Below are 15,994 nucleotides of genomic sequence, written 5' to 3'. Positions count from 1 at the left end.
AATATAGGCAGTTAAAAAAGAAAATTTCAATGATTTTAAAATGTGTCTCTGTGTAAACTTTAGAAAAAAACGTCCATCTCACCAGTTGGAGCTTCCTGAATGTCACATTTTGTGAAATAGCCTAAAAAAGCTAACACCTAGCCACTAGCAAAGTGAATTACCACCAGCTGCCATCTCACAGCTATTTATGCTTCTTTTAAAAGGGACATATTAAGTTATAATTGTTCTGTGGTCATTGCAAATGAACTTCTTTGCACTAAATCCCTCTCACATAAAGTAAATAGAGCAGTTTTATACATGACATTTTCAGTGCCTTCCAGAATGAGTCATTTCAGGGCTCTGTCACTTTAATAAAACAAGCTGAAACTGGCTTTGGCCACCCATTCCCCGCTCAGGCTGCTGTAAGCTGAGAAGCTCTAATGTCTGATAGGGGCTGAATGGCACCTCTATCAGCAGATCTCTCTGGTACGTTATCCCGACTTTCCACCGCATGCGTAGGTGGCGCGTAATATAAAAGATGCATTTAAGCCATGAGTTCCTTTCTCTGTGAGAGTTTTTATACGCGCTATGCTTCCAAATCATGTCGTTTAGAACAAGCCAGACAGGAAGTCAAAAAAACAAACTGTGTAAAACATCCAGAAATGTCCAAAATAAAAGTCAGATGCAGATAAACGTACGTCATTTCCTGTGAAACCCCCGTAGCCGATGCAAACAGAACAGAAAAAAAAGCCACAGTCCTTTTGGGATACATGCAGCGGTTTTCTGTTTGCTTGTAACTTCCGAAATCACGCGTGATCTGACGATTCTCCTGTGATCTTGTGACCTCATAGGTTCTGATGAAACGCTGTTGCTCCCGTTTTGTAGCAGAATCGCTCCCGGTTGAAAGAGAGCTCGCGAGTCAAGCGCCTCTGTTTCATTATACGCCACTTTCACGTCCAGTGGAAAGGAGGCTTGGACATCAGCGCCGCATCTCGATGCTTCTGGGGCGCTTGCAAAGCATGATGCTTTATAGTTGATGGAAGCACACCCATCCGCTATAACAGTGGCTACTTGCTTTCCAAATGTGATGCAATGCATACTAGCCCAGAGAGTGTAATGAGTATGAAAATTAAAGGATTTTATTTATGGGACAAAAACAAATTGGTTTCAGAATCGAATGCGTGTTCATCATATATCAAAGATAACAGAAAGAGTAAAAATGTCGTTCTATTGTTCAGTTTTAACCTAAATTAGACTACCCTAGACCTTTAAACAAGTCCATCACGGCAGAATCTTTTATCCTGTTCTTTAGACGAGTCTTTTTGGAGCAAAAATCAAAGATATTTCTTCCATCCTTCTCTTCCTCAGAAGAATCTCCATCGCTCTGAGGCTGGATGTGGATCATCAGGGTTTGTGGATTCTCTGGCTTCTGGTCCAGACTCCAGATGAGTCACTTAAGATGTCCCCATCTTCATTTGAAGCAGGCTTTTTTATTGCTGGCAGCATGTTTGTGGATGCTGACTTGTTTAAGAGCAGACTTTTGCCCCAGCCTGAGATTCCCAGCACCTTGGAAAGGTTTTTTGTTCCACATTCATCCTTTATCTTTGTTCATTTAGCAGCAGCAGCACAACCTCCCAACATCCTCCCGTCACCCCTCGTGTTTGACTGTAAGGGACTGAATTAATGAGGTGAGGCTCGGTGTTTGGTTTCTTTTCCAGACTGATTAAACCTTTGTTGTATTATATCAGGGTATTTTATCATAGTCAGCGTTGTTTAAGGCGATTTCGGGATTTTTCCTTGAGTTTTCAGCTTTCAGTGTCCTGAATGGTTTAGTTGGTGGTTCATTTATATTTTTTAAGGAAAATTAGTCTAATTTCTGATCACTTGAAACCAAGTCTCTTCATCTCTACTTCCTCAGCATGAATGCTAACATTTTACTTAGAAATCAATTACATTAGACATTATTTGACTTTTTATAAGTTATAATGGTACTATGGTCGATTCAAAACATGTTAATAATGTTCCTTGCACTAAAATCCCTCTCACACAAAGCAATTAAAGCTGTTTTATTTTTGGCATTTTCAATACCTTCCAGAATGAGCTGTTTCAGGGCTCTATCACTTTAAGAAAACCAGCTGGAGCTGGCCCGAGCCACACCCCCCACTCAGGCTGCTATTGATCCTTTGCACGTGACGTCACGCCACTCATGTGACCGCCCCCTTTGCCATGATGGGCGGCAAAAAGACCGTTTACACCTTTTGAAACTCCAGTGAAGGTAGTCAAAACAAGCCAGTTTGTAGCCTTTTATCGCTTTTATTTAGTTGATTTGGCAGTAAAATGGTTTTAGCTTGCTGCGTGGTTGGCTGCACTAACAGACAAGGATGTAAACTCAACTCGTTTTGTCTTTTTAATAACTTTGATGGAGACTGAGGACGGTGATGAACTGCAGCGATCAATCAAGCAGACTAGCAGCCCTCAGATCTGCAGCGAACACGTTTTTACCGGGTAAGATTAACGTTCATTTATTTCACGAGGAAAACAGGGACAGGGATAAATGTGATGTTACTAGTTATTGATAGTAAATTGCGCGCCATCCACTGTAGAGTAAAGCGAGATAATTATTAACAATATTAAAGCTCCAATGTATGATTACGTGTGTTAAAATTACTTTATTTATTTATTTATATGAGCGTCGCCGTTCAGAGATCTTCTCATTCCGGTGTGAGAGCAGCAGCTGAACCCGGTAACACCACCAGCAACAGGAGCTGGTAGGGATCCGGACTTTTTAAAAATCAGCTTCGGTGTAAAGTGAAACGCTGTTTATAACAAAGTTATAAATCCAGAGGGGTGAATTTAGGCAAAGTCAGCAACATGTTTACATTGGTGAACAGCTGAGGAGAGAACGTAAGCTAACGTTGGTAAGCTAGTTAACATACCGCTCTCTATGAGCCCCCGCTAGATGCGCTAATTCTTCTGATAACTGAACTGGGCATGAACTAGTTGAAGCAAAGCTGGAGTTTTGTTTTGATCGCAAAAACAATTTCAGGCTCTACTTTTCCCTTTGTTTTGTAATTGTGTCGCTCACTGTTTTGCCGTCCACCATGGTGGACCCATGTGATTAGGTTACATCGGTGCAAAGGGTCAATAAGCTGAAAAGCTCCGATATCTGGGAGGGGTTTGGAGGTGAGCCACTGCTCCTGCAGCAGCAAGTGGTTCTTTTCTAATTCCTCTATTTGTGATACCACCAAGCCCCCGCAATGCAGCTCAAAAATTGAGGCCAACCCGGAAGTACCAAAAATTGCAGTTCCACCCTCATCCGCTGGGGGCTGGTGTCAGAAGCGAGCAAATCCTCATTGACTCCCATGTTAAAAATATCAAATTCACAGCAGAAATAAACATGTTTACGGCCTGGTACCAAAACATGTTTGTAGTTTAAATGATCTAGTTTACACTCATGACAACTCTGAGGGGGGTGAATTTTTTTCTCACTCTTCTGTTTAAGTGTATTAAAAGCCTAAAATTCTGTATAATTAATGAGCATCAGACCCACGTGACCACAGAGCTAGCTCCGTGGAAAGGCCTCAGTAGAGCCTTGGTCTGGCCTGGAAACTGCTCCGGGATTTAGAGTCTCTGTGTTTGTGTATTCTGTTTTGGATATTTTTTGTGCAATTGTTGGACAAAATGACTTGCTGTGGTATTAATTGCACTAATAGAGCGTCCAAGGAGTCTCCACTTCATTTTTTTCGGTAAGTAAAATTATATTTATGGATTTTAGGTCACTGCCGAGCTGAGCTTAGATTTTAACATGTACTGTTTAACCATGAAATTTAAATGTAATAGGGTAAAACCCAGTTCATTTAACATAATGCTGCACTTTAGATAATGGGTTGAAATATATCATGTTGGTGGAGCTGGGTTCCGACTATCAGCTTGTGGAGATCTTGGGAGACCGATGTTTTCCACCCATTCTCCCCTCCCCACAGCTCGGTGCATCTCTGTCTGATCACGGCTTCTGTTTGCTGTGCGGCTGCCGGCTTTCAGCAGCTTTCGGGAGACCTCTGTGTTCCACCCGGTTTTACCCAGCGGTCAGCCCGGCGTATCTCTGACTCAGAAGCTCTGGTGTTGTGCACAGTTAACTCCGGTTGTAGCTAGGTTGCTACATCTGTTAGCTTAGCTCCCACCCCCGCGTTAGCTTTGGGTTAGCTTCAGGTTAGCTTGTAGCTAGTTCGAACGGGTGTCATCAGTCGATCCCAGCCTTACAGCCCCACCCTCAGCTCCACCTCTCTTCCCTTTTGTGGAATTGTCTGAGCTTGACGGAACCTGTGACACGGTCAAAATGGCGGTGGTGGCCACCTCCCATTTACCTTCAAAAACGTGTTATTGGAGTCTATGGAAACCCATTGTCCAATATTTATATGTCGATGAATATCACACATTTTAAACACCTAAAGTCCTAAAACCAAACACTTTTTAAGGTATGGAGTGTTATAAAGTCAGTAGAGACCCACAGGTCAGTACGCAAAAGGTTCATTTTGCATAATAAGTCCCCTTCATATTTGAAAAATAGTTCTTTAGTACTTTAAAATCTGCAGAAATGTCTTTGCACCTTGCACCAAACCTTGTCTTGATGCAACCTTTTAGTAAAGGTCTACAAGCAATTCTCCAAAAGGAGAGCTACAATCTCTCACATGTCTAAGCCTTACACGGAAGAATCTGACACCACCCATCTTACATTATTATTTACTTAACAAAGACAGTTTAGCTCAGCTGTTGCAGCTAATTGCAAGTAAACTAGAAAATAAAACACTTTTGTATTCCGTTTGTTCAAGGCATTATGTTTAGAAATTTGGCCTGTTAGTAATGTTAATGTTTTACGTTTTATTCAAAGATTTCCATATTCTAAGTTTTTTCTAAGTAAGTCTTTGCTTAATTAATAAAACATATGAGGTAAAATGTGCTTTACCAAAAAGCAAAGAGTAAAGATCAGTCTGAATCTAACATTGTCAAAAATTGTGTGTGTGTGTGTGTGTGTGTGTGTGTGTGTGTGTGTGTGTGTTCCAACCTGGAGAACTCTGAGCCCACAGAGCTGCTGAACCAGAGAAAGCTCTGTGCAGTTTTCCAGGGCTGTCTTGCTTGGTCTGCAGGTGATCTATGAGAAAGGGGATGGGGTGGTCCGGCGTCTCAGTTATCAGTTTGGTCATCAACTCCTGCAGCAGCCGAGCAAAGCAGAGAAACACCAGATAAAAGTTGCTTTTGAAGTGAGAGGTCAGTGAAGTGAAACAGAGGAAGTTAATGTAGCTCTACGTGGTTTGGTTTTACAGCTGACTCCTCTGAGATTGTTGGTCTTCGTGGTGGAGTCATTAATCCATCTGGTTCAGGCTCATAGTTAAAAACAGAAAAGTCAAACAAACAAGAAAACAGTTTGTCTCAATGGATGGTTGAAATTCCCTTCTTTTCAAACTAAGATGTTAACAAAATCAACAAGAATGGCAGCATCTGGTTACTCAGTGATGCTCCAAAGCGGTAATCTTTTTGATTTATTATTTATTTTTTTCTTCCCCGTGTCCTGTCTGGCTGTGAAGCAAACAGAATTGATGTCTGAATGCTGGTGACAAGCCTTACAGATTTACTCTCAGGTGGAGCACCAAAGCGTCTGCTTTTAATGTCACGCCTGATACTTAAAACTTTGTTTTTGAATGCTTTTTAATTCCGACCAGACACGGAGACAGAGGTGAAAGAGAAAGAGAAAGGAAGAGACAAAAGGTGTGTGTGTGTGTTGGGGGGGGGGGTCCACAAAAATAAACAATAATGAACAAGAGTCTGCTTCTAGACCTGCAGAAAGAGAAATAGAAAAAAAGGGACACACAACAATACAACAAGATCAAGCTATCGCTGTCAACTTGATGAAGAGATATATAAACAACATTGTTTAACTGACCAATCACACGATAATAAATCATGGTGCATTTAGTGGCAACGACAGCCTTAAGACATGTGTTGAACGTGCCCAAGTCCATACTTATGAGAGCACCATGTGAGCACCTGTGTGTACATGCGCTTGTTTATGTAAGGTTTCTCTATAAAAGCGTCCAACAGAGAGTGTGAGGGGTCACAGATCTGCCCCCTAAAGATGTGCAGGAGACGGAGAGAGCTCCAAGTCCCAAAGATCCAGGAGCTGCCCCAGAGCACAGGAACTCCAAGGAGACTGCGACCAGAAAAGCCCCCGCCCCTCGAGAGGCGCAGAGGATTGCCCCGGGGGGCCACAACCAGCAGCTGACCGATTCCCCGGAGATATTGGCGGCAAGCCCACAGGCCCGCCCGCAGCCTCCCACCCCCTAGCCGGCCGAGCCTGTGACCCAGCGACCCGGGACTCAGGAGCGACCACCCCCGCCGGGGACCCAGCAGAGCCCAGGGACCCAGACTCCACCAGACAGCCACCGGGATTGGTCAGGCAGACGCCAAAAATCTTAAAACCCCTGACCAGGGAGCCACGACCCAGGCAGACCAAGGCACCGCACTCCACACCAGGTGTGGCAGGGAGAGGGGAGGCGAAGATCTATATCATCAAAAGAAGTCCCAGGAGAAGAGAGGAGTCAAAAGCCCCACCTGACATATACAGTCATACACAAACACAGTCACACACTCCCTCCCTCATGCTCCCCATTCACACCCTTTTCACTCTGGTCCCAGTACTGCTGCACATGGGGTACAACCATCACCGGTTCCCAGAGTTCGACCCTTTCTGCTGGGGTGCTGATGAGCAGGCTGCCCCGCCCAACTCTGAGCACAGCAACCCACCACCCCAGACCCCAACCGGACGACCGGATCTCCCTCCTAGCCTCCAGCCCCAGGAAACGGTTTTCACTCAGCACCATCTGATTCATGTGGGCTGATGCAAATAAAAGAGATAGAATACAATAAAAATATGAAGAAGTGTGTATGCTCTCTAGACCTTCTGCTTAGGGTGTGTCATGCAAATTATTGATTAGATTTCTTCCAGGGTCTTTTTCTTAATTTCAGGTTTGCTTTTAACAAAATTGTAAATTTAATAGAGATTTCTTTGGTATCTCATCGTATTTATTATCACCGTTTTTGTTTCCTCAGGTCTCAGATCATAGAGGAAAAAAGCCTCAGGAAAAACAGCTTCAAGAAAATAAATAGTCAAACCAAAACCACAACTTTTTTCCTAACACCTTAGGGTTTGACTTTTTCTCGAAGCTAATTTTCCTGATTCTTTTGTTGTCTGATGGCTTTTATCCTGAGACCTTTCTGTGGTCTGATGTCTGAGACCTGAGAATGTCCTAAACTGTACACCGTACTCAAATTTTAAATTCAGGACAAAAATATTGCTGTCATCTTTGCTTTAATCATCTACAAGCTTACAATGTAAATAATGTCAACATTGAGGTTAAATTGTATTTAATAAAACAAGCATTTAAATAATGTTTTATTGATTTTAGTTTATTATTGTGGTTTTCATTTTCCAGGACGCATTGATGAGCTTAAGATTTCACCAGCAGGTAATGAAACCATGTGGTGGTGAGATGCTGTGATATGAGAGGCAGAAGAAATGTTTATTACAGAATTAACTGACAATGTATATAAGGAACATTTAAGAGAATGTTTGGGATAATATAAAGCAGTAACTGGAGCGGAAGGAGGAGGTGGTTTCTCACTTTAAATTCATAAAATGCTTTATAGGAATTCAACACCAGCTGAGCAATCATGTCTCCGCTGAACCTTCTCAAACAAGCTCAAGACTTCTTAACACAAAAACTAAAATATGAAAGTAATCAGAAAACAAATCATTTTCTCTATTTTTCTGACTAAGTAATGATTGAATGTTGAACATCTGCCCTTCTGAAACAGATGGGTGAAAAGGAATGAGGGAGTCATTTTAAAATATGAGAATGAACTCTGCTTGACCAGTTGGAGCCAGTCAGTACAGAAGAGTCCGACTGTTGCAGCGGAGTCGAAAAACCATTAGGTTGCTGCAGAAAGCTGGCAGGAATCTGAGAGGAAAATGATCATTTGTGTTTGTAAGACACAAAGAATCCTGCAGCCTTTTGCTCAGGAAGCTGGTTTTGCATTTGCCCTTGTGGACATGCATCCATATATGTGTACTTTAGAGAATGGGGTGGAGAGAGAAGGGAGGGGAGGGTGACAGGGTGCATTATAGCTGGCTAGCCTCGGCTGTGCACAGAAAGCTAATCAGGTAATTGTTCAGGGGGACATTCCTGCCCAGCCGCAGCTGCTCTGACAGCAAACAGTATGTGAATGGACAAACAGGCAGTGTGTTGGCATGTTTCCCTGCTAGCTGCACATCCCTTCCACACCTACAGGAGATAAAACAAGCTTGCTTGTTAGACAAAAGGAGCAATTTGTTGTGCACATGTGCATCTTACAGCAAGGTATAAGTTCAGATGCATTGGACACCTGAGGTAATAAAACAAATCTATTGATATATGGTCTATAAATGACAGTTAATGCATTTAAAAGTAAGCAGCGTAAAACAACTGGTCTTAATAATTTGTTCAGTTTCATTAAGCTGAGGATTTCATGTTTCCCACTAGAAACTAGAAAAATAAAGTTGTGATTTGGATGCCTAAAGCCAAGAAGGCAAGCTGAAAAGACACAAACAAATTAAGGAGATTGGTAGTCCACCTGCATCATTCTCCTGAAAATAAGAACAATTGTCCAAAAAATATCCCCAAAATGTCTTGACCCGCATGAAGATGACTCAAAACACTGTAGTAAATATGCCAGGCCTGTATGTGGCACTGTAACGCTGCCACAAAAAAAAAAAAAAACTCTAAGAAAATGGGGGAAGATGGGTAGTATGTGTGGTTGGAGGTGGAGCTATGACATCATCATTTTGACTGGTTTGGCTGTCATGCACTTACGTGAAAACAGAACTGTGACTCAAGCGATAAAAACCTAAGTCATGACTCGTGTTTATTAAATTAAGAAAAAAAACTTTGTTAATGCTTCCGTTTACAGTCTTTAATTACCATGTAAGTACTTAGTAATTAGGATAGTAAGTTAAAGTGTATTATTGTTTCTGGTTTCTTAAACAGTTATTACCATGTAACTCAGGTTGAATTCTAGTCTTAATTTTAATTAATCATTCCCAGTAAATACTGCTTTACACAATAATTACACTTTGATACAATTATACACTTTAATTACACAATAATACACTTTAACTTACAATGTAATTACTATGTAAGTACTTAGTAAATAGGGGACAGTAACAGGAAGCATTACCAAAGGCTTAAAAAAATTATAAAAACAACACAAGGTAACACTTTAAAATAAGGGTTCCTTTATTAACGTTACTTAGTGCTGTATTTTCCGGACTATAAGTCGCTCTGGAGTATAAGTCGCACCAGCCATAAAATGTATAACGAAGAAGAAAAAAAAACCATATATAAGTCGCATTGGGGGGGAAGTTTATTATTTTTCTTACAAAATCTGAGACCAAGCGTTTCACATTGCAAGACAAGTACCGGTAACAATAACAGAATAAACGCTGGCGCAGCAGCGCACCTTGGTCTCCAGCAGAGGATGGCAGTGTTTGAAACCCTCCCAGCGGGACAGGGGAGCTCATTCCTGGGTCGGAGCCGGCCCGCAGCAGCGCGCCACAGGCTGCAGCAGGTGATGGCGGGACAGAGAAGCCGAAACCTGGGCCGGATCCAGTGTGCAATGGTGCGCAACAGGCTCCGGCAGGTGATGGCTGTGTGTTTTTTATTCGCTGCGGGGCAGGTGAGCTGAAACCTGGGCCCGATCCAGCCTGCAGCTGCACGCCACAGTCTCCAGCAGGTGATGGCTCACTCCTGGGCCAGATCAGGTGCGTAATGGTGCACCACAGGCTTCAGCAGGTGATGGCTGTGTATTTTTTATTCCCAGCGGGGAAGGGGAGCTCATTCCTGGTCCGGAGCCGGCCTGCAGCAGCATGGTGTAGCCTACATAATTTGGTATATAAGTCGCTCCGGAGTATAAGTCGCAGGACCGCCCAGACTATGAAAAAAAGTGCGACTAATAGTCTGGAAAGTACGGTATATTCCTAAGCATTAATAAACATATGGTCCCTTTATTAACGCTACCATTATTGTTAACTATTAAGTGTCCTTAATGTAAGGACAAAGTGCCAGGGGTGTTTGTCTGCCTAGAAATACAGGACATTATATGGTTAAGCAGTTATTAATACTTTAATAGTTTAATAATGCTTTATAATGCACTAAGTAATGTTAATAAAGGGTTCCTTATTGTAAAGTGTTCCCAAATCCAAAAACAGTTTGAATCTGCAATAAAATTTTGTTTTGACAAAGATCATGAGCACTCACTGGCCACTTTATCAGGTACATGTAGTTGACTACTTGTGAACACAAATGATGAATGAACCAATCACAGTGCAGCAAGCAACTGCATTTAGGAATCGAGACGACTGAAGATAAAATCAAGAATCAGAATGGAGAAGAAAGAAGGTGACTTTGAACATGGCATGGTCATTGGTCTGAGTATTCTACTGGGATTTTCACCAACGACGGTCTGCACAACACCATCTGTGAACCACAACATGACCACGTCCATCCCTTTATGATCACATGGACCCATCTTCTGATGGCTACTTCCAGCAGGATAATACACCATGTCACAAAGATCAGATCTTCTCAAACTGTTTTACTGAATACAATCAAGAGTATACATGAGTCCAGCGGTCTTCACAGTCACCAGATCTCAATCCAGTCCAGCACCTTTGGGAGGAGGAACTGTAAGACGTAGAAACGCTCATTCCTTCACAACAAACAGAGAGGCAACTTTCACCATTCCCATGGTGATTATAAGCTTTCTATAACCTGGTTCCTGTTTGATACAGTCACATCACTTCACTGATAATCACATAAAGCTGTAGGTTTAAAATATTCCCGCACATATAAAAGGCTGTGTTCCAGTACCCTACACATCATATCAGCAGAACAGCTTCCTTTTCCTTTGTGTCTGCTCAGGCAAAGAGCCAGAGCCTTTGCACCACTGGCTTAATAGCAGGTCAAAAGGTGACTCTTGCAGTTCATCTCTGATGGTAAGGGAGATGTCTGCGGACATCAGGAAGTTCAGTTTGGTCCCGGTAATTGACAAGCTGTCAGCCGGCCAAGAAACAAACCGTGTCCTTGAAAGCTCTGAAGGACTCCCTCTGGGAACAATGACAGTCATGATACTGTCTGACGCTGTGCTGAACCTCAACAAAGGCCCCCAAATGGACGGTGGAAACAAGTTCCAAAAGAGACGAGCAAACAAGGAAAAGTTCTGAGGGTAGTAAATAACTGTCAGACTGAAGGACAGAAGAGTACTGCCTCTGTGTTTTTAACCCAAGGGATGGCAATCCTGCTCCTTAAGAACCGCTGTCCTGCAGGTTTTAGTTGTTTCTCTGCTTAAACACACCTGGTTTGAATCTACTGGTGATTAACAGGCTGCTGCAGAGCCTGACGGGAGCTGAACGGGACCCCTGTCCTAACCTGTTTTTTACCTTAAGTGGGCATAGACTTGCTATTTCAATACGTTTGGTGTGGTTTCTAGTATAAATTAATGCCTTCTTAGTTGTTTTCTGTGGGGGAAAAACAAGCTCTGGTTCTCCTGTTTCAGGAAGTAGAAGTTGACTGGATGGATGCATGACACATTTCAAACTAAAACGGTCTCTTGGGCACCTGGAATTCTCCTCAATTCATCACCTATGAGGGAACTGACCCCCCAAATTCCACTACCTCCGCTCCGCCCCCGCCTTCCGCAGCCGCTCGCTTCCGGACTCATTTTTACTGGTGTCCGCTCTACAACGGCTCCGCTCCGGTGCGGAGACCTGAGGTGGGCAAACAAGCATGCGCGGGATTTTCGAGATCTTGCGATACAGTCCGAGCAATAAACGCGGAAGTTAGATCCAAACACCCGTTGTGTGGGAGAAGCATCGGCATGAACTGTTTAATCTGCCCATCATTTGTGTTGAGAGATCAGCAGTGTCTGGATCAACAAAGTGGGACTACTTTGATAGTGGAAACTGTATTTATGGCTTACATTTGTGCATTTAAACTTCAGCCGCCATTGATAGTTGTTAAAAGTTGTTAAACCTGTGCATATGAAACAAAAAAACGCCTTTTGTTTATCGATTTATTGTGAAAAACGGAAAGTGTGCTTGCTCCTTTTCCTGTTGGACGGTTGTGATTCCTGTCCATTTACTGCGGAGGTGCTCCGGCGTCCGGCAAAAATAGGATCGATTCTATTTTTGCCGGATGCCGGAACAGAGGGCAGCGCACGGCGCCGCACTGCCGGAGCACGGCCGCAGTAGTGGAATTGCTCTGATTGACTACAACGGGACCGATTTTGCTCCGGCGTTCATGTCGGAGTGGAGCGGAACGGAGCGGAGGTTGTGGAATTTGGGGGTGAGGGACAACTTTGAGAGGGGTTGCTGACCAAACAGCAAATAAAATTAGGATAATTTGATGCAATCAAAACTATTACTGCTAGCTGTTCTCAGTGAATTTTCTGAAAGAAAATTTGTTCTCAAACATATTAAAAGTTTAAGGGTCATGGCAGAAAGGCCTTGTGCCTCACACGGGAGAACGGAGATCCCTTGAAAAAAGCAGTACTGGGACACTATGTGACCAAATCACAAGAAAATGTGCACATTTGCACTAATTTCTTGCAAATGTAACTGTTTTATGTCTTCCAACAGTCCCAGCCCAGTGAGATGCTGGCTTAGCTCATCAAGGAGAAAACAACAAGTGCCTTTTTTGTTGTGGATGCATTGGTAGATGACAGTTGCTGAGTCACCTTTTCATTTTTACCAAACTAAAAAATAAAACATCCTCAGAGATTGCAAAATGTTAGAATATCTGAAGATGTTGCTCTGATCAACAAAGCAGAAGAATCCAAAGTCATCTCATGGGATTGAGGTGACGTCCGTGTTTGTGTGATGTGATTTTTCCAGTCAAAGAGGCCATTACAGAAAAAATAAAGAAACTCTGATGAAATGAATCAACTGTCTTGTGTCATGATGAGAAAGTGATGTAGGACGAAGCTGCTGGAGGAGGTCCAGACTTTGAGTCAACAAGCAGAAAAGATCAAGTGGAAATCGTTGGAGGAAAATTGAGCAGAAATGCTTCTTCCCGCCTTTGGTAAAGTGCACCTTTAACGTGTTGTCTTTTACTTTCATCGCCTAGAAAAAAGGTAACCTTAACCCCAACCCTAGAGTAAGGAAAGAACTACATACAGAGCGAGAATAATACATGAACATTTTAAAAGTTAATGCTTAAACACATCAAAATAAAGTTTTAAATGAAATGCACCACTGTTCAGCCTCCGTGTCCTTTCTGCTTTCATGTTGTTGCGTGTATTTTTCTAGGAGCTGTCATCGTTTTTCCGCCAGCGTTATCTGCTCAGTGAGAATGAAAGCGCTGCACCCAGCATTTTCTTTTCTGACCACTCTATTATTTTCTTCAACCACTAAGGTTTTCAAGAAAAAGTGCTGAACTGTCCCACCACTTTTCGGACAGAGCTTGCCCTCTGCCGCAAGTGAAGGCACCACATGACCGCATGTCCTGGCCGTGTTTGCCGATTCAGAGATAGTCTGACATAAACCACCTCGACGACAACAAGCAACCCACATGTCAAAGTGGATGTTACGTTTTTTTCAGTTGAACAGTTCTGGCGTGTGTAATGGTCACCTTTGTCAGGACAGTTACAACCTTGTAGTCTCAGCAGGTCTACCATAAGCTCGACTGTGTAGGCCGGCCAGTCACAGTGCTAGAGAGACCTTAGACTGGCACCATTACGAGCTTTTTGTTTGTTTTACGACTACAGCAGAGCTGCGATGGGGCAAAACAACCAAGACGGTGGCAGCTCGTGAATGGCTCTTGTTTCAAACAGCTTTGTCGACATATGTGGCCGATTTTGATTTGGGCTTTCCTTTGATGGAGAGAGACAGACAGATAGAGGAGCTTCTTTATTTCTAAAAAGGGCAGTGTATGGCAAACTACCATACGAATGAACCAATGGGGTTAGGGTTAGAAACGCTGGTTTCTGTAGTGATGAATATGTCACATTGTTTGTTGCACTGATTGGCCCTAGCGTTCTCCCACTGCGTGCAGAGACTGTTTGAAAGGCAAACCCCTACGTCTACGACTGTCAGCTCTGCCTATGGGTCGAGGCCAGATTTTATGTTCACATATGCGGGATGGATAACTATGCCAAGAATCAAGAGCAGTGAGAGTTAATCTGATTGGTCAAGCATGGTTATTGAAATTCACCAAGTGGTCTTTTGTGATATCAACATGCAATCATGATAAAATGTCGATATATATTGTGCAGCCGCATGACTTTCTGAGCTGCTAAGTACAACATGTCCTTTTGCCGTCTCTGCAAGCAGGGAGTCTGGACCTTCCCTTCTAACAGAACGACTCTTAGAGGCTTTAAATATCATGTTCGATCACTCAAGGATGTTCTGGGAGATTAAATTTTCTGGCTTCCGTCAGTAACCCAAAAGGTTGTTCTTGAGTCTTGATCTGCCCGTCTCAGGCTGCATGATAAATTCTCATCGTGACTCCAGTTGAATTTCAGAAAGGATAAAATGGATCCTTTGAACTTGTTTTACTACAATTACAAATAAAACTCAATCATAATTGTGAATTTATCCTTGAACAACTATTTATATCTATACATTTGTTAAAAATGCATGTATTTATGTTTTTGAACATAAGGTTGGGGTTAACCCAAACACAGGGTTAGGGTTGGGCTGATCTTCCTGGTTAGGATTCTTCCACCCACTTTTTTCCCATGATCCACCAGGACCATCTTAGCCTTGGGCCGTGTTCAGCTGTCTGTCTCGTAGTAATTACTCCAACTGCATCTGAAGGGAGAGCTGCGCGTTAACCCACTCCTGACCACACATCATCTCTCCCATTTCAAAATTGAGATCATTGCTACAGAAGAGATTTCTCCGCCCTTGCTTGGTTTTTTTAGAAGGTGCTGATTTGTTGATGCTACTTCCCGACACGGTTGGAGTTGTTTTTGTTGTGTCGAGTTTAAAAATCTCCCATTTGGTCATATCCCTGTAGACAGCATTGCTCTTGGGAGTTGAGTTTGCCAAACTGACTTGTTACTTTATTCTTGTAAGAAACAGATTTTCTCCTGAAATCTCAACAAAAAAATAAGCTTTTCTACTCTGAACTTTAACATTGAAATGACTAAGGCTTGTGCAGGCTGAGACGGAGCTGGAAGGCTGGAAAGGTTTATAGTTTTGAAATGTCTGTGAGCATTCTCTGACCTCCGCATGAACCTTCTGAGCCATCCACTCCTGGAATGACTGACAACTGTCTTTCCACTTTAGAACCTGACGCACGAAGCACTAAATTGCTCGCAGATGGCCTTGTAACCCTTCCCGGGCCGATGAGCACTAAGGGATGCTTCTCCCAGTTCCTTGTTGATGTCTTTCCACCTTGACACTGAGTTAACACGCGCTTGAGTGATCCAGAGCAGCAAACATCTGCTTTTAAAGAGGTTCACATTATTAATTCAATTCAATTCAATTCAATTCAAGTTTATTTATATAGCGCCAAATCACGACAAGAGTCGTCTCAAGGCACTTCACATAATAAACATTCCAATTCACAGTTCATTAAGCCAATCAGAAATAATGTTTCCTATATAAGGAACCCAGCAAATTGCATCAAGTCACTGAATAGTGTCAGTGACTATACAGCAATCCTCATACTAAGCAAGCATGCAGCGACAGTGGAGAGGAAAACTCCCTTTTAACAGGAAGAAACCTCCAGAGGATCCTGGCTCAGTATAAGCAGCCATCCTCCACGACTCACTGATGGTCAACTGAAGATATAACGATATCAAACAGGCACGCATGCAGACAGACTAAAACATCACCCACCTTTCGCCCTTTAAACGTTTGTGATAACCAAAGTTATAAGTAAGTGAAGCTGTGCTTCTCAGGGTAACATTTTAAATGAATTTT

General features: G+C 42.7%; 1 protein-coding gene across 4 annotated transcripts in view; it reads right to left on the bottom strand.

The window, feature by feature from the left end:
• Window positions 1-15,994, bottom strand: part of c7h8orf34 (chromosome 7 C8orf34 homolog) — a 126,335-nt gene that overhangs the window by 92,623 nt on the left and 17,718 nt on the right. For all 4 annotated transcript variants that reach the window (XM_070553371.1, XM_070553370.1, XM_054751159.2 and 1 more), the window contains exon 2: window positions 5,042-5,186. In XM_070553371.1, the coding sequence (XP_070409472.1) occupies window positions 5,042-5,186 (145 nt within the window). The remainder of the gene's footprint in view (window positions 1-5,041; window positions 5,187-15,994) is intronic.

Source organism: Nothobranchius furzeri, chromosome 7 (assembly GCF_043380555.1).
Source record: "Nothobranchius furzeri strain GRZ-AD chromosome 7, NfurGRZ-RIMD1, whole genome shotgun sequence".
In the NCBI taxonomy this organism is placed as follows: domain Eukaryota; kingdom Metazoa; phylum Chordata; class Actinopteri; order Cyprinodontiformes; family Nothobranchiidae; genus Nothobranchius; species Nothobranchius furzeri.
This window is presented reverse-complemented; position numbering and strand designations above follow the sequence as displayed.